This window comes from Chiloscyllium punctatum, chromosome 12, assembly GCF_047496795.1.
Source record: "Chiloscyllium punctatum isolate Juve2018m chromosome 12, sChiPun1.3, whole genome shotgun sequence".
NCBI lineage: Eukaryota > Metazoa > Chordata > Chondrichthyes > Orectolobiformes > Hemiscylliidae > Chiloscyllium > Chiloscyllium punctatum.
Genome location: NC_092750.1, coordinates 69,940,721 through 69,962,587, shown reverse-complemented (window position 1 = coordinate 69,962,587; position 21,867 = coordinate 69,940,721). Strand labels below are relative to the sequence as shown.

The 21,867-nt window shown below is 41.1% G+C and overlaps 1 protein-coding gene across 5 annotated transcripts in view; it reads left to right on the top strand.

The window, feature by feature from the left end:
• dock3 (dedicator of cytokinesis 3) overlaps nt 1–21,867 on the top strand; it is an 889,649-nt gene that overhangs the window by 715,291 nt on the left and 152,491 nt on the right. For all 5 annotated transcript variants that reach the window (XM_072582733.1, XM_072582732.1, XM_072582735.1 and 2 more), the window contains one exon: nt 7,388–7,536. In XM_072582733.1, the coding sequence (XP_072438834.1) occupies nt 7,388–7,536 (149 nt within the window). The remainder of the gene's footprint in view (nt 1–7,387; nt 7,537–21,867) is intronic.

Here is a 21,867-nt window from a genome sequence, read left to right as displayed (position 1 = left end):
GTGGATATACTGTACTTTGATTTCCATAAGGCATTTGATCATTTGCAATACCTACTGCAAAAAAAAAGTTAATGGTGTGCAGGTAGCATATTGGCATAGGTGAAGGATTCGCTTGATAACAGGAAGCCAAGAGTAGGCATAAATGGAGCATTTTCAGGGTGGTCAGATGCAGCAGGTGCTGTGCCACAGGGGTCAATGATAGGACCTCAAATGTATTATTGTTTCTAAATGACATTGATGAAGGGACAGAAGGTATATTTGGCAAATTTGCTGATGATATAACAATAGATCAAAAAGTAAGTGTGAAGAGAAAGTAGAGATGCTACAGAGTGATACTGATATGTTAAGCGAGTCATCAGCAACCAGGCAAATGGTGTGTTATGTGAAATTGTCCATTTTAGTATTCCAGTAAAAAAATAAAAAAGATGCATAGGAATCTGACTGTCCTGAATGCATGAATAACAAAAGATTAGTATGCAGGTAGAAAGTTAAAAATCACACAGCACCAGGCTTTAGTCCAACAGGTTTAATTGGAGGCACTAGCTTTCGGAACGCCGCTTCTTCATCAGGTGGTTGTGAAGGACACAATTGTAAGACACAGAATTTATAGCAAAAGTTTACAGTGTGATGTAACTGAAATTATACATTGAAAAATTGATTGTCTGTTAAGCCTTTCATCTGTTAGAATACCATGATAGTTTCACTTCTTTCATGTGTAAATCACAAAACCTTTCTTTAAAGGTTACATTCTCAGGTTAACTGTAACAATTGGTATTAGCCAGGCCATATGTTGAAGGTGTTAGCTTCCTGTGTTCTCTGTATGTGCCATAATGTTTAGACTGATTCTAATCCAAAAGGTGAGATAACAGGGTCTTACATGAATTCATGTAGTTTTTGAGCAAAGTACAATGTAACTCTGCAACTACAAATTCACCCCACAAACGTATATGTATATGTGTGCGTGTGTGTGTGTGTGTGTATATGTCTGTCTGGGGTGGGGGGTTGTGAGTGTGAGAGTGTGTGTATGTGAGTGTAGAGTGTCTAAGTCTGTGAGGAGATGCGTGTGGGAGTGTGTGTGTGTGTCTGGGGTGGGGGGTTGTGAGTGTCTGTGAGAGAGAGAGTGTAATGTATGCGTGAGTATAGAGTGGTCTAAGTCTGTGAGAGGGTGCGTGTGGGAGTGTGTGTGTCTGTAAGGGTGTGTGTGTCTGTGTGCATGTCTGTGCATACGTGTGTGTGTGTGTGTATATGTGTAGTGTGACATGAACACAAGGTCCCATTTGAGGCCCTCCTTATGGGTACAGAACTTAGCTATCAGCCTCTGCTTGGCCACTTTTCGCTGCTGCCTGTCCCAAAGTCCGCCTTGGAGGATGGTCACCCGAAGGTCCGAGGTCGAATGTCCTGGACTGCTGAAGTGTTCCCCAACTGGGAGGGAACACTCCTGTCTGTTGATTATTGTGTGGTGCCCATTCATTCGTTGCTGTAGTCGTACCCACAGGGAGGGCCTCAACTGGGACCTTGGGTTCATGTCACACTACAGGTGACCACCATTGCACTATACACACTCACAGACACTCCTACACACACACACATACACATGGACACATGTATACACAGACACTCACACACACCCTTACAGACACACACACTCCCACACTCACACATGCATCCTGTCACAGACTTAGACCACTCTACACTCACACACATACATATACACTCTCTCTCACAGACACTCACAACCCCCCACCCCAGACACACACACACACACACACACACACAAAGATCCACATGCACACATATACATATACGTTTGTGGGGTGAATTTGTACTTGCAGAGTTACATTGTACTTTACTCAAAAACTGCAGAAATACATGTAAGACTCTGTTATCTCACTTTTTAGATTAAAATCAGTCTAAACATTATGGCACAAACAGAGAACACAGGGAGCTAACACCTTCAACATATGGCCTGGCTAACACCAATTGTTACAGTTAACCTGAGAATGTAACTTTTAAAGAAAGATTTTGTGATTTACACATGAAAGAAGTGAAACTATCATGGTATTCGAACAGATGAAAGACTCAACAAGCAATCAAGGTATTTTTCAATGTATAATTTCAGTTACATCACACTGTAAACTTTTGCCATAAATTCTGTGTCTTACAATTGTGTCCTCCACAACCACCTGATGAAGGAGCAGCGTTCCGAAAGCTAGTGCTTCCAATTAAACCTGTTGGACTAAAGCCTGGTGTTTTAACTTTGTACACCCCAGTCCAACACTGGCATCTCCAAATCATGACTAGTATTCAGGTACATCAAGTAAATAGGAAATCTATTCATATGTTATCATTTATTGTAAAGGGAATTGAATACAAAATTAGGAAAGTGTTACTTATGTTACAGAGAGCACTGATGAGACCACATTTGGAGTACTGTGCATAATATTGGTCACCTTATTTAAGGAAAAATGTAAATGTGTTGGAAGTATATCAGAGAAGATCTACCAGATCTACCTGGAAAGAAAGGGTTAGATTATGAGTAAAATTCAACAAGGTAGGCCTGCATCCCCTGATGTTCAGAAGAGTATCATAGAATTCCTACAGTGAGAAACATTTGACCCATCAAGTCCACACCAACCCTCTATGGAGCACCCTGACCCAGACCCGCCCAGTCCCTATAGCCCTACATTTCCCATGGCTAATCAATTTTGCCTGCACATCCTTGGACACTGAACGTTATGGACAATTTAACATGGTCAATTCACCCAACTGCACATCTTTGGTCTGTGGGAAGAAACCGCAGCACCCGGAGGAAACCACACACACACAGGGAGCATGTGAAGACTCCACAGAAAAAGTCACATGAGGATGGAATCAAACCTTGCTCCCTAGCACTGTGAGGCAGCAGTGCTAACCCTGAGCCACCATGCCACCATTAGCATTTAAAAGACATCTGGATGGGTATATCAAAGAAAAGGTTTAGAAGGATATGGACCAAATACTGGCAAATGGAACTAGATTAATTTAGAACATCTGGGCAGCATGGATGAGTTGGACTAAAGGGTCTGTTTCCATGCTGTACAGTTCTATGACTTCAGATAACTTGATTAAAACATCAAGGGGGTCTTGACATTGTAGATGTGGAAAGAATATTTGCGCTTAAGGGAGAGTCTAGAACCAAGGATCACTTCAAAGTCTTGGGGAGTTCATTTAAAACAGAGATTAGGTAATTTATTTTCTGAGGGCTGCAAATCTTTGAAGCTCTCTTCCTGAAAAGATTGTGGAAAGAGTTCTTGAATACGTTTCAGTAAAGTTGCGTAGATTATTGTTAAACAAGGGGGTGGAACACCACACGGGGTAGTCGGGAATGTGAATTTGCAGTTACAGTCAAATCAGCCATGATCTTATTGAATAGCAGAGCAACCCAAGAGCTGAATGCTACTTCTGGTCTTGTTGGCATGTTCATGTCCTAGGACACCTGAATGACTATCCTTTGCAGTGTATTAGAGTCCAAGCATTTTCATATTTGGATAGCTATCAAGCAAGGCGGAATGATTGTCCCAACTATTGTGACTAACTTCCAGAAGAGGTACAATTGAGTTTTGACTTGATGGAAAACTTTTCAATCTCAACAGGCTGACAGCCAAGACCAAGATAACCCTTCAACTCCCCACATCTTAGAAGATACCAACAATTGTGCAATTGTGGCCTACTTGGAAATTGGCATTCAGACCACCTTCACCTCTTCATCTTCATATGAAATAAATTCTCTTGTGTAACATCAACAAAACCAAAATCCTCCACAGCTATTCCCCAAGCAAGCACCTGCATCTCTAGCTATTGTTATTATTAGGGAGACTTTAGAAGTCCATAAACGATTTCAATACCTTGACAGCATTTTTTCTCAAAACGTTTCCTTCAAAGATCCAACACATAATTCCTGATGAAGAGCTTTTGGCCGAAACGTCGATTTTCCTGCTCCTCGGATGCTGCCTGGCCTGCTGTGCTTTTACAGCACCCACTCTCGACTCTAATCTCCAGCATCTGCAGTTCTCACTTTCATCACAGAATTAGTTGTGCCAGCATTGCCTTCCACACATTTTGTAACCAGGTTGTAAACATGAAGCCTGGCAGATGTCATCCTTGTTTTAAGGGACTGATTCTTTTTTACTTAACATATTTTTCTAATCAACCTGTTTAGAGATGCTATTACACAACTCTGAAACAGGTGGGACTTGAACCCAGGTCTCCTAGTTCAGAGATAGGGACACTAACACTACATCACTACAGAGCCCTCAAGGCTCTGATAATGTAGTGATTGTAATGAGGTTAGCCAGCTGGACCTCAATGAATATGAATTTCTGATTGGGGCTGTTAATCTGGTCCAATCAGGGAGCCCTGGCTGATGAATAAAAAAGCTGAAAATGTGTTGCTGGAAAAGCTTTTCCAGCAACACATTTTCAGCTCTGATCTCCAGCATCTGCAGTCCTCACTTTCTTCTGACGGATAAAAAAGGGGAGTGTCAGAGATGCTGCCATTCTGGTACCTGATTCTGAATGAGACAGGACTGTTCATGTGTAAATAAAGGATGACTTGATGACAGATACTGGTCTCCATAGAGTTATTTCCAGATCAAATGATGGTTTATGGTTCTGGTTTCCATATTAAAGTGTGAAAATGGATTGTTCTAAGAGAATATCATTATAATTTTAAACTAGAGTTTGTTCTGGATGTTCCCACTGGTCACAGTACAAAGCATACCAACGTGGAGAAGGAAATTGAACCAGTGAGACACTAAATAATTAGCAATTCTGGTAAAAGCAGAAGAATTACAAAACTCTTTTCTACAAAAAAAGATAAAATGGGAAAATGTTTTGAATATATTTTGGATGTTTGCTCTACACAATTTAGCTGCTGTGTTTCCTACATTTGTACACTCGAAGAGGTATATCATTAGCTATAAAGCTCTTTGAAAGGATAGGCAAGAAGGTAAGGGAGGTGGGGTTGCATTCTTAATTAAGGATGAGATTAGGGTAATAGAGAGAGACATTATAGGACCTAAGGAACAAAATGTTGAATCCACTTGAGTGGCGATCAGGGATAGTAAGAGGAAGAAGTCACTGGTGGGAGTAGTCTATAGGCCAACCAATAATAATGCTACAGTAGCATAGGGAATTAATCAAGAAATATCTGACACATGTAAGAATGGAACGGCAGTAGTCATGAGGGACTTTAACATGCACATTGATTGGCCGATTCAAGTCGGTAGAGACAGTCTTGAAGAGGGTTCATAGAATTCATCCATGATGACTGCATTGTACAGCGTGTTACTGAACTTAGAAGGGACCATGCAATCCTAGATCTGGTCCTGTATAAAGAGACAGATAAAATGAATGATCTCGTAGTTAAGGATTCTCTCAAAGAGTGATCGCAGTATGATCAAATTTCAGATATAAATGGAGGGTGAAATAGTGTCATCAAAAACCAAGGTATTATGCTTAAAAAAGAGAGACTTATAATGGGATGAGGAAAGCATTGGCTAAATTAGACTGGAAACACAAATTATATAGTGGAAAAGTTGAGGAATAGTAGAGGACTTTCAAAGAGATTTTTCTCATGCTCAAGGAAAGTATATCCCTGTCAAAAACAGGGATAGCAAGGGTAGAAAGAGCCAGCCTTGGATAGCCAAGGAAAAAAGGAAGACATCCAATTAAAAGCTCAGGCTTTTAAAGTTGCCAAGATTAGTGAGAAACAGGAAGATTGGGAAAACTTTAAAGGCAACAAAGAACCATAAAGCAAGCAACAAAGAAAAGAAAGATAGATTATGAATGCAAATTAGCACAGAATATAAAAACTGGTCAGAAAAGTTTTTATAAACAGACAAAATGGAAGAGGGTGGCTAAAGTGGACAGAGATCTCTTGCAGAATGAGAAAAAGGAATTAATATTGGTAATGTTGAAATGCCCAGGGTCTTGAGGTAACTATTTTGTGTCAGTCTCGTGGAAGATATGTCTAACACGCCAAAAAATGATGTTAAGGATACGATGGGAGGTGAGGACTTTATTTCAATTGTTATCACTAAAGGGGTAGTACTGAGCAAATTTGAGGGTCTGAAGGTAGATACGTTTCCTGGTCCTGATGGAATACATCCCAGGGTGCTGAAAGAAATGGCAGAAGTTATAGTAGATGCATTAATGTTAATTTCCCAAAATTCACTGGATTAAGGGCAGGTCCCGGCAGACTGGAAGACAGCGAATGTCACACTGCTGTTTAAAAAAGGGTGTATGAAAAAGACTATAAAAACGAAAGTGTTTTCTTTCTTTCATATCAGTTAAAATCAATGCTGGATCTTGTGAAAGCTACTGCTTAACATTTTGAATTTATTTGAAACTAAAAAATATTATTACAGTTTATAGAATAGTCATCAATAGGTTCAGTGGTAAACTCAGAAGGAATTTTATTATCCAGAGAGTGATTGTGGAACTGCAGAATTAAATTGCATGGATACACTTAAAGAGAAAGTAGATTAACATATGAAGGAAGAAAGAGATTAAAATATGCCAAAAGGTTTAGATGAAGAGTGGCAAGAAAAGGCTTATGTAGACGATAAACGTCAGTCCGGATCAAATGGGCCTAATGGCCTCTTTTGTGCTGTTAGCTCTGTGTAATTTTATGAATCTATTTGAAAGGTTGTTGTGTAAGGTGGCAGTGCAGTCTATATTGTATATCATATGGATCTCAGATTGAAGTACTCTAGTGCAGCACATTATTGAGAGGTTCCCATTCAGATCAACCTTAGCATCCATCTCCTATTCTTTGTTGACTGGAAAATCAACTGCTTTTGCCCAAATTAAAGTCTTCCAAGTTAAACTACTATAAATATTGAGATTAATTCTTATTACTCATGATTAAAACAAGACAATTGAGTAGTATGAGCCTTAAGGTGAAGCCCAGTGCAGTCTGGAGGTGAGGCCTGGCACGGTCTGAAGGCTAAGTGTCAGCGCAAACTGAATTGGAAGGACTTATTTTGAACTTCTTATTTCTTTTTCTAAGAATCTGTACGTAAGATGACACCTTAAGTAGTGACTTGAATTCTAGTTCTCAGAGAACATGAAATATCCAAACTGAATTAAAGAGGTGTGGAATATTTGGGCACAGTAATAGGGCAGAGTAAAAGGTATTTAGTGTCCATTTTTGATATCTGATCTCTTTTGTGCCACAGGAAAATAATCGCCCAAGGTTTGGAGTCCAATACCTTGAATTACTTGAATTAATTTTAAGTGTTGGTGGCAAGAATTTATGCTTCATAGTCTCCTACCCTAAGTTAATGTGCATAATTAATAAAATGCCTTTTACCTTGAATAAATATATATTTTAATTTTGTTTATAGGTGAAAATAAGATTCATTTCATCCCAGGAATGATTGGCCCCTTCCTGGGTGTCACACTGGTGCCACAAGTTGAGGTACGGAATGTAATGATCCCAATCTTTCACGACATGATGGACTGGGAGCAGCGAAAGAATGGCAATTTCAAGCAGGTAGGCTGAGTGAGTATGAGCTGATCAAGAGAGATGGATTGCTTAGCTAATGCTTTCAATTCTCAGAGCTAGCTCTGAGTAGCAGAAACTTCTTAAGTTGGTACAGTCAGTTCTGGGGAGATGGTTTGAATCCTGAATTAATTTTAGATGATGTCCTGGATACAAGAATTCTATAGTTCTATTCACAACTAAAAATAAATGTTCATTACAAAGTGCAGAATAGCAAAAATATAAAGGAGATAGCTGAAGAATTTTGAGGCCCATGTGTACCAGTATTTTGGGGGTTTACGCCAGTTTACACTCTGGAATCTGCGTTCAGGTCCAGCTCAGACTGACACAATGAAAGTCTCCCCTACTAGTCACAGGATGCTGTATGAAATAAATTTGGGAAATGTATAACCAATTCCTATTGTACATGTCTGTTAAAGCCTTCGTTTTTTTTATTTTCTATTTGTAAGGTGCTTTATAGATCCAAGTTCTTGTTTTGTGCAAACCACAGGAAAATCAATTTGCAATCTGATTCAGGGTCCACAAAGTGACTAAGTGCAAGGCAAAATAGTACCATAATGCTTTTTATTATAGTAGGATATTTACTAAACATTTAACTGGTGGTGATGCTGGCATTAGGTACCAAAAATCAAAATGTTCAAATCTCCCTTCTCAATAAATACAATGTTTGTAAAATTAGTAATGCGCATGTGTATTAAGCAGCTCATTTTTATATTAGATTTTAGAAGGAGCAACCTCTGAGCAAGAATTAAATTTTATTTTTCATTCCATTTAACCTTTGTTTATGAAAATATGTCCAAATCATTCAATGACTCTGAGTGAAGGTCCCAATTTTTTTTTAAATTGGTTTTATTTTCAGTAAAACAATCAAAACTTTCACCATCTAATTTTAAACAGTGCACATGTCAGAATGTGCTGTTGTCCTTTAAAATTCAATTCACAGTTCCTTAAGCATCCAACTAGCCCTGTATGGCAGCTTGTTCTGCAAAATCCAATACTGCTGGAATGATCTCAGAAACCTTTTCTGAATCTGCTCGAAAACCTCCACATCTTCAACATCCTCATACTTTTCTTAGAGTGCAATGACCAGAATTAAGCACAAGCTCCAGTTGAGGCCAAAGCAGTGTTTTATAGTTTCATTATTCATTTCCTTGCTTTTGAAATCTATGCCTTCATGTAGCACAGGTTTATGTGTACCTTATTCATCATTTGCTGCATGTCCTAATACCTTCAGCAATTTATGCCCATATGCCACAGGTCTCTGTTAAAACACCAACTTTAGATTCCCATTCTTATTTCATGTTGTCTGTCCACACACTTCCTATTACTTTGCATTTCTCAACATGTCATGTAATTCTCATTAAATATTGTGTACCACGTGTCTGCCCTTTTCACTAATTTATCTATTTCTCTTGAAGTTTATCACTATCTTCCTCACAGTTTGGTATAATTCCAAATTTTGTGTCATCTGCAAATTTTGAATCTCTGGGCTGTTACAACAAAGAGCAATTCATTAAGATATATAAAGGAAACAGTGGTCCTAATGCCAATCCCAGGGATTTAAGCTGATTGGAGTTGGTGGGGGGGGGGGGGGGGGGGGGGGGGGGGGGGGGGAGGTTTGGGAAAGATGAAATGTAGATTTACAAAGCAAGAGGATATGGCAGCATTACAAGGCATCAATTTGAATAACAATACCCAGAGCAGGACAGGAAGTGAGGGAGTGTACAAAGATAGAAAAATAACAGTAAGTGGGGTAGTGAAAATGGTAAAAAGTCAAAATTAATAGCTCTTCTGTTCAAAGTATGTAGTATTTAAAACAAAATGAATGAATTAATGGCACAGATCCAGATAAATGGGTAGGACCTTATTGTTTTTATAGACCCTTCGTTACAAGGAGATCAAAGATGGAAACTAATTATTCAGGGATACGTGACTATTTGGCAGGGCAGGCAGTACATGTGACTAGGCTTTTGTATCTTCTGCCTGACAGAAGAGGTTGAAAGAGATTATAACTGGGGTAGGAGGGGTCTTTGATAATGTTGGCTGCCTTTTCGAGGCAATGAGAAGTGTAGATGGAGTCAATGGATTGGAGATTGGCTCGTGTGATGGTCTGGGCTGTGTTCTCAAAATTCTGTAGTTTCTTATGGTCCTGGACAGAGCAATTGCCATGCTAAGCCGTGATGCGTCGAAATAGAATGTTTTCTATGATGCATCTCTAAAAGTTGGTCAGGGTCCTTACGGAATTTCCTTGGCCTCCTGAGGAAGAAGAGGTGTCTGTCATTTAATGAGATAATGGTGAGATGATAATCCTCAACTCCCCTTGAGGTTTGGGGGCCTAATTTCTGCTGTAACAGTGATTCCTACTTTCCACACTCCTGCGAACCACACAACAATAGAAAGAATGTAAACTCCGTACTTTCACTGGCATTCAAAACAAGAATTTTTTAAATCAAAAGGTTGTATTTTCAAGTCATGTTGCAGAGATTGAGTGCAAAAGTTTGGTTGACATTCCAGTGCTATACTGATAGAGTTCAGAGGTGCCATCTTTTGCTTGAGACGGTAAACCAAAACTTTGTCTTTTTGTTCATTCACTCATGGGATGTAGGCATTGCTGGCTGGCCAGCATTTATTGCCCATCCCAAGCTACCCTTGTAAAAATGGGTAATCAGTCGCCTTGTTGCACAGCTGCAGTTTATATCCTGTAAGTAGACCCATACCTCTTAGGAAGGGAATTGCAGGATTTTAACCGAGTGACAGTGAAGGAATGGCAATTTATTTCCAAATCGGGATGGTGAGTGGCTTGCAGGGAACCTCTCAGCACAGCTCTGCAGCTTATCTATGTCCCTCTGTAATCTGCAACATCCTTCCACTCTGTCCATAACTCCCCCAACTTTACTGTCATCTGCAATTTACTAACCCATCGTTTGATGCCCTCATCCAGGTCATTTATAAAAATGACAAATAGCAGTGGCCCCAAAACAGATCCTCACAGTACACCATTAGTACCTGAACTCCAGGATGAATATTTCAAATCAATCACCACCCACTGTCTTCTCGCCAATTTCAGACCCAAACAGCAAAATTACCCTCAATCCCATGCCTCCGTATTTTCTGCAGTAGCCTACCGTGGGGAACCTTATCAAGCGCTTTACTGAAAACCATACACTACATCAACTGCTTCACCCTCATCCACCTGTTTGGTCACCTTCTCAAAGAACTCAATAAGGTTTGTGAGGAAGGACCTACTCTTCACAAAACTGTGTTGACTATCCCTAATCAAATTATTTCTTTCTAGGTGATTATAAATCCTGTCCCTTATAATCCTTTCTGAAAATTTGTCCATAACAGAAGTAAGATTCACCGGTCTATAATTACCAGGATTGTTAGCGAGTTTTGAGAAGATTTGTAACTCAAGTTGAGGTTCTGGATGTAGGTTTGTTCGCTGAGCTGGAAGGTTCATTTTCAGACATTTCATCGCCATATTAGGTAACATCTCCAGTGAGCCTCCAGACAAAGTAGGATTGTCTCTACTCCCCTTCTTGTACAAGGGAACAAAATTTGCTATCCTCCAGTCTTTGGTCACTATCCCTGTAGGCAGTGATGACATAAAGATCAAAGCCAAAGGCTCTGCAATCTCTTTCCTGGATTCCCAGAGAATCCTAAGATAAGTCCCACCTGGCTCAGGGGACTTATCTATTTTCACTCTTTCCAGAATAACTAAAACCTCCTCCTTATGAACCTCAATCCTGTCTAGTCTAATATCCTGTATCTCAGTATTCTCCTCAACAATATCGTCTTTTTCCTTTGTGAATACTGATGAAAAATATTCATTTAGCGCCTCTCCCATCTCCTCAGACTCCACACACACCTTCCCATTACTATCGTTGACTGGCACTAATCTTACCCTAGTCATTCTTTTATTCATGACATAGCTATAGAAAGCTTTAGCATTTTCCTTGATCCTACCTGCCACAGACTTCTCATGTCCCTCCCTGGCTCTTCTTAGCTCTCTCTTTAGGTCCTTCCTGGCTAACTTCTAACTCTCACGTGCCCTAACTTCTCATCTCATCTTGACAAGAGATTTGACTTCTTTAGTAAACCATAATTTCCTTGCTCAACCACTTCCTCCCTGCCTGACAAGTACATACTTATCAAGAACTTGCAGTAGCTGTACCTTGAACAAGCTCCACATTTCAATTGTGCCTCCTCTGCAGTTTCCTCTCCCATCCTAAATTTTGCCTAATCAATCATAGTTGCCTTTCCCCAGCTATAGTTCTTGCCCTGCGGTATACACTTGTCCCTTTCCATTGATAAAGTAAACATAACCAAATTGTGGTCACTATCACCAAAGTGCTCACCTACCTCCAAATCTAACACCTGGCCTGGTTCTTTACCCAGTACAAAATCCAATATGGCCTCGCTTCTTGTTGGTCTATCTACATACTGTCAAGAGTGTGGTGCATCAGCCCTTCCTGAGAGAGCATTGAAACATCAATTCTCCTACTCGGATGCTGCCTGATAAGCTGTGCTTTTCCAGCACAACATTCCCGACTCTGATCTCCAGCATCTGCAGTCCTCATTTTCTCCTATCTACATACTGTGACAGGAAACCCTTCTGCATACATTGGACAAAAATTGACCCATCTAAAGTACTCAAACTATAGCGTTACCAGTCCAGTCAATACTTGTAAAGATAAAATCCCCCATAACAACTACCCTGTTACTTTCACTCTTATCCAGAATCATCTATGCAATCCTTTCCTCTGCATCTCTGGAACTTTTCAGAGGCCTATAGAAAGCTCCCAACAGGGTGACCTCTCCTCTCCAGTTTCTAACCTCAGTCCACGCTACCTCAGTAGACGAGTCCTCGTCAAACGTCCTTTCTGCCACCATAATACTGTCCTTGATTAACAATGCCACACCTCCCCCCTTTTACCACCTTTCCTGATCTTACTGAAACATCTAAACCCCGGAACCTGCAACAACCATTCCTGTCCCTTCTCTATCCATGTCATAGAGTCATAGAGTAATAAAGATGTACAGCATGAAGACAGACTTTTTGGTCCAACTCGTCCATGCTGTCCAGACATCCCAACTCAAACTAGTCCCACTTGCCAGCACCCGGCCCATATCCCTTCAAACCCTTCCTATTCAAATATCCATCCAGATGCCTTTTAGATGTTGTAATTGTACCAGCCTCCACCACTTCCTCTGGCAGCTCATTCCATGCACTCACCACCCTCTGCATGAAAAAGTTGTCCCTTAGGTTTCTTTTATATCTTTCCCCTCTCAGCCTAAGTCTTTGACCTATTAGTTCTGGACTCCACCAGCCCAGGAAAAAGACTTTGTCTATTAATCCTATCCATGCCCCTCATGATTTTATAAAACTCTATAATGTCACCCCTCAGCCTCTGACCTTCCAGGGAAAATAGACCCAGCCTATTCAACCTCTCCCTATAGCTCAAATCCTCCAACCCTGGCAACATCCTTGTAAACCTTTTCTGAACCCATTCAGGTTTCACAACATCCTTGCAATAGGAAGGAGTCCAGAATTGCATGCAATATTCCAAAAGTGGCCGAACCAATGTCCTGTACAGCCACAACGTGACCTCCCAACTCCTGTACTCAATACTCTGGCCAATAAAGGAAAGCATACCAAACACCTTCTTCACAATACTATCTACCTGCAACTCTGCTTTCAAGGAGCTATGAACCTGCACTCCAAGGTCTCTTTGTTCAGCAACACTCCCTAGGACTTGACCATTAAGTGTATAAGTCCTGCTAAGATTTGCTTTCCCAAAATGCAGTACCTCACATTTATCTAAATTGAACTCCGTCTGCCACTGCTCAGCCCATTGGCCCATCTAATCTAGATCCCGTTATAATCTGAGGTAACCTTCTTTGTTGTTTAGGGTGTAAGTTTGCTCGCTGAGCTGTAGGTTTGATATCCAGACGTTTCATTACCTGGCTAGGTAACATCATCAGTGGCGACCTCCAAGTGAAGCCAAGCTATTGTCTCCTGCTTTCTATTTATATGTTTGTCCTGGATGGTGTTCCTGGGGTTTGTGGTGATGTCATTTCCTGTTCGTTTTCGGAGGGGTTGATAGATGGTATCTAGATCTATGTGTTTGTTTATGGCGTTGTGGTTGGAGTGCCAGGCCTCTAGGAATTCTCTGGCATGTCTTTGCTGTCCCCTACACCTCCAATTTTGGTGTCATCTGCAAGCTTACTAACTGTACCTCTTATTTTCACATCCAAATCATTTATGTAAATGACAAAAAAGCAGTGGACCCAGCACTGATCCTTGTGGCACTCCACTGGTCACAGGCCTCCAGTCTGAAAAACAGCCCTCCACCACCACCCTCTGTCTTCTACCTTTGAGCCAGTTCTGAATCGAAATGGCTAGTTCTCCCTGTATTCCATGAGATCTAACCTTGCTAACCAGTCTCCCATAAGGAACCTTGTCAAACGCCTTACTGAAGTCCCTATAGATCACATCTACCACTCTGCCCTCATCAATCCTCTTTGTCACTACTTCAAAAAACTCAATAAGTTTGTGAGACATGATTTCCCACACAAAAAGGCATGTTGATTATCGCTAATCAGTCCTTGCCTTTCCAAATACATGTACATCCTGTCCCTTAGAATTCCCTCCAACAACATGCCCACCACTGACGTCAGGCTCATTTGGTCTATAGTTCCCTGGCTTGACCTAACCACTTTTCTTACAGTGACACCACATTAGCCAACCTCCAGTCTTCCGGCACCTCACCTATGGCTATTGATGATACAAATATCTCAGCAAAGGGCCCAGCAATCACTTTCCTAGCTTTCTACAGAGTTCTGGGGTATACCTGATCAGGTCCTAGGGATTTATCCACTTTTATGCATCTCAAGACATTCAGCACTTCCTCCTCTGTAATAATGACATCTTTAAAGATGTCACCATCTATTTCCCTACATTTTATATCTTCCATGTCCGTTTGCACAGTATACATCGATGCAAAATACTTGCTTGGTATCTGCCCCATCTCCTGTGGATCCACACTACGACCGCCTTGCCGATCTTTGAGGGGCCCTATTCTCTCCCTAGTTACCCTTTTGTCCTTAATGTATTTGTAAAAACCCTTTGGATTCTCCATAACTCTATTTGCCAAAGCTATCTCATGTCCCCTTTTTGCATGTCCTGATTTCCCTCTTAAGTATACTCCTACTGCCTTTATACTCTTAAGGATTTACTCGATCGATCCTGTCTATACCTGATATATGCTTCCTTCTTTTTCTTAACAAACCCTCAATTTCTTTAGTCATCCAGCATCCCCTATACCTACCAGACTTTCCTTTCACCATAACAGGAATATACTGTATCTGGACTCTCATTATCTCATTTCTGAAGGCTTCCCATTTTACAGCTGTCCCTTTACCTGCGAACATCTTGCCTAATGCTGTCAAAATTAGCTTTTCTCCAAATTAGAACTTCAATTTTTAGATCTGGTTTATCTTTTTCCATCACTGTTTTAAAATTAATAGAATTATGGTTGCTGGCCCCAAAGTGCTCCCCTACTGGCACCTCAGTCACCTCCCCTGCCTTATTTCCCAAAAGTAGGTCAGGTTTTGCACCTTCTCTAGTAGGTACATCCACATACTGAATCAGAAAATTTTTTGTACACACTTAACAAATTCCTCTCCGTCTAAACCCTTAACACTATGGCAGTGCCAGTCTATGCTTAGAAAGTTAAAATCCCCTACCATAACCACCCTATTATTCTTACAGATAACTGGGATATCCTTACAAATTTGTTTCTCAATTTCCCACTGCCTATTAGGGCATCTATTATCCAATCCCAATAAGGTGATCATCTCAGTTTCTCAGTTCAACCCAAATAATTTCCCTGGATGTATTTCAGGAATATCCTCCCTCAGTACAGCTGTAATGCTATCCCTTATTAAAAACGCCACTCCCCCTCCTCTCTTGCCTCCCTTTCTGGAGCCACATTTCTGTAACTGCGATGATATCCCAGTCCCATGTTCCTGACCATACCCTGAGTTCATCTGCCTCTTGCTTCAAAATAGCCACAATGTCAAAGTCCTAGGTACCAACCCATGCTGCAAGTTCATCCACCTTATTCCAGTTGTTCCTGCCATTGAAGTAAACACATTTCAAACCACCTTTCTGCCTGCCAGTACACTCCTGCGACCTTGAACCCTTATGCATGACCTAATTACTCTCAACTTCCTTTACATTGGAGCTACAATTAAGGTTCCCATCTCCCTGCTGAATTAATTTAAACCCTCCCGAAGAGCATTAGCAAATTTGGTTAGGGGTGCAACAGGTTCTGGAGCACAAGTATTCAGTACTATTGCTGGAATGTATTCGGGGCCCATAGCCTTTGCAGCATCCAGTGCTTCCACCCGTTTGTTTTGATATCATATGGAGTCAATCGAATTTGCTAAAGACAGGTACCTGTGATGCTTGGGACCACTGGAGGAGGCCGAGATGGATCATTCCCTCTCGGATGGATCATCCGAGATGGATATTTTTGGCTGAAGATTGCAAATGCTTCATTATCTTTTGCACAAATATGCTGTGTTTTTCCATTTTTGTGGATGGAGATATTTGTGAAGCCGACTCCTCTAGTGAATAGTTTAATTGTTTGCCAATGTTCACAACTGGAGCCTTGATCTGATCCTTTGGTTGTGGGATCACATAGCTTTGTCTATCATTTGCTGCTTTTGCTATTTGACATGCAAGTAGTCCTGTTTGGTGCTTTCACCAGGTTGATATCTCATGCCTGACTGCTGCTCTAGAATTGCATTCTCCAATGAACCAGGGTTGATCCCTGACTTGATGGTAATAGTACCAGACCAAGGGGTTGCAGATTGCAGAGTACAATCCTGCTGCTATCGATGATCCACAGTGCCTCATAGATGCCCAGTCTTGAGTTGCTAGATCTATTCAAAGCCAGTCCAATTTACTATCCTGGTGATAGTACTATACTGCACAATAGTGTTCTTAATGTAAAGGCAAGAATGAGAGATTATGTGGGATCGTGTAGATACCACTGTTACAGTACTGTCATGGACAGATGCATCTGCAGCCAGCAGACTGGTAAAGATGAGGTGAGGTATATTTTTCCCTTTTATTGGTTCCCTCACCACCCACTGCAGACCTAGTCTAGCAGCTATGTCCTTTAGAATCTGACCAAGTCAATCAGTAGTGCTGCTGCCGAGCCACTCTTGGTGGCGGACATTGAAATCCCCTGCCCAGAATACATTTTGCACCCTTCCCATCCTCAGTGCTCCCTCCAAGTGATGTTCAACATGGAAGAGTTCAAATTCATCAACCAAGGGCAGACAGTATATGATATTCATCAGGCAGTTTACATGTTTAACCTGAGGCCATGAGATTTCATGAGGTCCAAAATCAATGTTGAGGATTCTCAGAGCAACTCCCTCCTGACTATAATCCACTCTGCTGCTACCTCTGCTGGGTCAGTCCTGTCAGTGGGACAGGACATGTCCAGGGATGGTAATGATGGTGTCTGGAATATTTGTCTATAAGGTACGATTCTATGAGAGTGACTATGTCATTGTGTTGCCTGACCTGGATTCGATCCCACCCTCAGATGACTTTGTAGAGTTTGCACAATTTCTCTGTATCTGCATGGGTTTCCTGCTGATACTCCAGTTTCTTCCCACGGTCCAAAGATATGCAGGTTAGGTAAATTGGCCATGCTAAAGTGCCCCGTAGTGTTCAGAGATGTGTAGGTTAGGTGCATTAGTCAGGAGGAAATGTAGAGTAATAGGGTAGAGGAATGGGCCTAGGTGGGACACTCTTCGGAGGATCAGTGTGGACTTGTTGGGCCAAATGGCGTGTTTCCGCACTGTTGGGATTCTAATCTGTGACTAGTCTGTAAGGCAGCTCCCTTAATATTCTGGGTGTAAAAAATCCTGTCATATTATTTTGAAGACGAAAACACCTCACTTACTCTCTCTCCTCTTTTCCATCCCACCTCTATTTTAAACATCAGTATTAAAATCTTTCCCTATTCCATGCAAGTAACTGCTGAGGATCCTGAAACTCAAAATTCCTGCAGGTCAGTTCCATGATTCACAGGAGGTCAAAGTTTCAGGGAGAAGTAAAATGTAAAGATATTGTCCAATATTACATCCCGGTTGGGGGTGTTGTGGGGAGTGAACTGATTCCTTTCCTTGTCCCACTCTTCCATTGTCACAGCAAATTTGAATTTAAAAAGGTGCAATATCTGACAGTATAGCTCCATTTCAGAAACAAGTTGGCTCGATTCCTTAAGTAACAAATAAAGAACTTGTTTATTGCAAACAAAACGTAGTCAAGCAGACTATAAAGATTACTAAAAAAACATTAAAATATGTGAACATATATACAGCTACCCTTCTTTGAAAAATAACATACAACTATCACATTGGGGAGAAAAATATAAAGCTCCGCAGTTATGTTCAAAGAACCTTTTAAAGTAACTATGAACTTCACAAAATAAAATCACCAATTGGCTCAAGTATTGGTCTGTTGCCAAAGCCAATTGGTACACAAGCTGTTGACACTGGGGTGTCTTTTTGGATCAGTCTGCTGAGAGAGTGGTGGAGACTTTGGATTCTCCTTTATGTTCCCTCCACTTGCTGTGGAAGTCTTCTTTCTGGTAGCTTTCAACTTACAAACGTTAAATGAGAGGGTTTTGGAAAAGGGTAGGAAGGTCATAAACGTATGCTCCTAACATGTTATGTAGAATCATATAATCATATCGTACAGAAGGGGCCTTCAGCCCATTAGGTTTGTACTGCCAAAAATATACTACTTACCCACACAAGTCCCACTCTCCCGCACCAGGCCCATAGTCTTGAATGTTATGACATTTCATGCATTCATCCAAGTACCTTTTAAAGATTGTGATGTTTGCCACCTCAACTACTCTCCCAGGCCGTGCATTTCATCTTCCGACCACCTTCTGGATGAAGACGTTTTCCTCAAGTCCCCTCTAAAACTCCTTCCTTTCACTTTAATATTTTGTCCTCTTCTTATTGGCCCTTGGACTAATGGGAACAACAGCTTTCTATTCACCCTGTTCAGGCCCCTCATAATCTTATACACCTCTATTAGGTGTATCAACTTGTCACCTCCACCTTCTCTGCTCCGAAGAAATCAACCTGACCTTATCCAGCCTTTTTTGAGAGTTGAAATGCTCAATCCCAGTCATCATTCTGATCAGTTTCCTCAACATAAAGTACTCCAGCTGTGACCTAACCCAAGTTCTGTTCAGATTCATCATGACCTACCTGCTCTTATAATCATGCCACAAGTCATAAAGGCAAGCAAACTGTATACAGGTACCTTGTTCACTACTCTACTAACCTGTCCTACCACCTTCAAGAATCAAAACACATGCACTCCAAGATCCCTCTTCTTCTGATTTCCCTTGTACCTTGGCCTTCATTGAGTACTCTCTTTACTTGTTTCTTTTTCCAAAGTGCATCACCTCTCATTTATCAGAGTTAAATTTCACCTGCTACTGATTTGTCCATCTGACCAATCTGTTTATCTCCTCCTGTAACCTGACACCTCCCTCCTCACTAGTAACCACCCAGCCAATCTTTATGTTATATACAATCTTATTTGTCGTCCATCTCACATTCTCATTTACAGCATTTATGAATATCAGAAACAATAGGGAACCCAGCAGTGATCCCTGTGGTATGTCATTGCACACCATCCTCTGTCTCCTGTCACTAAGCCAATTTTGGATCGAACTTGCCAAGTTACATTGGATCTCTTGAGCTTTTACCTTCTCAATCAATTTCCCATGTAGAACCTTGTCAAAAGCCTTGCTGAAATCCATATCACTTTAATTCTCTATGTTCAAATCCAACAGCTTGATTACAGCCAAAATTGGGTCAAGTGACTGCTTTCTGATAATATTGTGGACTTCGTGACTGTAATCAAGAAGTGAATTTTGTATTGTTTTCTCCTATAGGCAGACTGCTTTGTTTGCGAAGTGTTCTTTCCAAAAAGCTCAAGATATAGGAAAAATCTAGTCAACAACATAAGACCATAAGACATCAGAACAGAAGTTAAGCCATTCATCCCATCAAATCTGCTCCACCATTCATCATGACTGATAAGTTTCTCAGCCCCATTCTTTGGCTTATCCCATGATGCTCAAGAACCCATCTATCTCAGTCTCAAATAAAGAAATTACCTGGTCTCCACAGCCTTCTATGGCAATGCATTCCTTAGATTCATCACTCTCTGGCTGAAGAAGTTTTTCCTTATCTCCATTCTAAAAGGTCTTCCCTTTACTCTAAGGTTACGCCCTTGGATCATAGTCTCTCCTACCATTAGAAACAGCTTTCCAACATCTACTCTGTACAGCCATTCCGTATTCTGTATATTTCAATTAGATCCCCTCTCATCCTTCTAAACTCCATCAAATATAAATCCAGAGCCCTCTTATGTTAAGCTTTTCATTCCTGTACCATTCTTGTGAATCTCCTATGAACACACTCCAGGGCCAGTACATTCTTCCTGAGATATGGAGCCCAAAACTGCACAGAATACTCCAAATGTGGTCTGAACAGAGCCTTAAAGAGCCTCAGAAGTACCTCCCTCCTTTTATATTCAAGTGCTCTCCAAATAAATGCTATCATTGTATTTGCCTTCCTAACCACTGACTGTTTCCACACTGGAAATCTCTAACCTAATCAATCTGCAAGTTTACCTTGAGAGAATCCTAGACTAGAACTCCCAAGTGTCTTTGCACTTCAGACTTCTGAATTTTCTCCCCATTTAGAAAATTGTCCATGACTCTATTCTTCCTACCAAGGTGCATGACCTCACACTTTCCTATGTTGTACTCCATCTGCCACTTCTTTGCCCACTGTCCTAACCTGTCCAAATCCTTCTGCATCCTCCCCGCTTCCTCAAAGCTATCTGTCCCTCTACCTATCTTTTCTATCGTCTGCAAGCTTAGCCAGAAGGCCCTCAGTTCATTCACCTAGATTGTTAATGTATAAAGTGAAAAGTTGTGGTCCCAACATTGAGCCTTATGGAACACCACTTGTCACTGCCTGCCACCCTCAGAAGGACCTTTCTATCCCTACTCTCTGTTTTCTGTCAGACAGCCAAGCTTCTATCCATACTAGCATCTTGCCTCTGACACCTTATCTTATTCAGTGGCCTCCTCTGTGACACCTTGTCAAAAGTCTTCTTGAAGTCCAGGTAGATACCATCCATTGGCTTTCCTTAGTCTAACCTGCTTGTTACTTCCTCAAAGAACTCTAGCAGATTTGTCAGGTATGACCTCCCTTTGATGAAACCATGCTGACTTTGCGCTATTTCACCATACATTTCCAACTATTCAGAAATCTCATCCTTCACAATGATTCCAGGATCTTACCCATGACCAAGGTTAGGCCTGTAATGTTTCATCTTCTTTTGCCTTACTCCCTTTTTAAATAGGGATATCATGGTAGTGATTTTCCAGTGCTCTGCAACCCTCTCTGATTCTAGCGATTCCTGAAAGATCACCTCTAATGCCTCCACTATCTCTTCAGCTATCTCCCTTAGAACTCTGGGGTGTAGTCCATCTGGTCTAGGGGATTTATCCACCTTCAGGCCATTCAGTTTTTCAAGCACCTTCTCCTTGATGATGGCCACCATACTCAGTTCTGCCCCTCACTCTCTTGAATTTTTGGGTTATTACTCTGTCTTCCACTTTGAAGCTTGAACAAATTCAGTTCCTCACCCATTTACTCGTTCCTCACTACTATCTCTCTGGTGCCATTTTCCAGGAGCCCAATTCCACTTTTGCCTCTCGTTTGCCCTTTATATATCTCAAGAAACTCTTACAGTCTTCCTTTATGTTACTGGCTAGCTTCCCCTCATATTTAGTCTTCTCCCTCCTTATTCCTTTTTTTGATGTCCTTTGTGGGTCTTTGTAAGCTTTCCAATCCTCTGGTTTCCCATTGCCTTTTGCCACATTATATGCTTCCTCTTTTGCTTTTAGGCTATCCCTGACTTCCCTAGTTAGCCATGGTTGCCTCATCCTCCCTGTACCATGCTTGTTTTTCCTTCGCCATGCATCTCTGCTGTGTCTCCTGAGTTATTCCCAAAACTTCCGGCCATTGCTGTTCCACTGCCTTTCCTGCTCAGCTCCTCTCCCAGTCAATTCTACTTAGCTCCTCCCTCATGCCCCTGTAGTTTCCTTTATTGAGATGTAAAACCTCTGATTCTATCTTCTCCCTCTCAAATTGTAGAGTAAATTTAATCATATTACGACCACTGCCTCC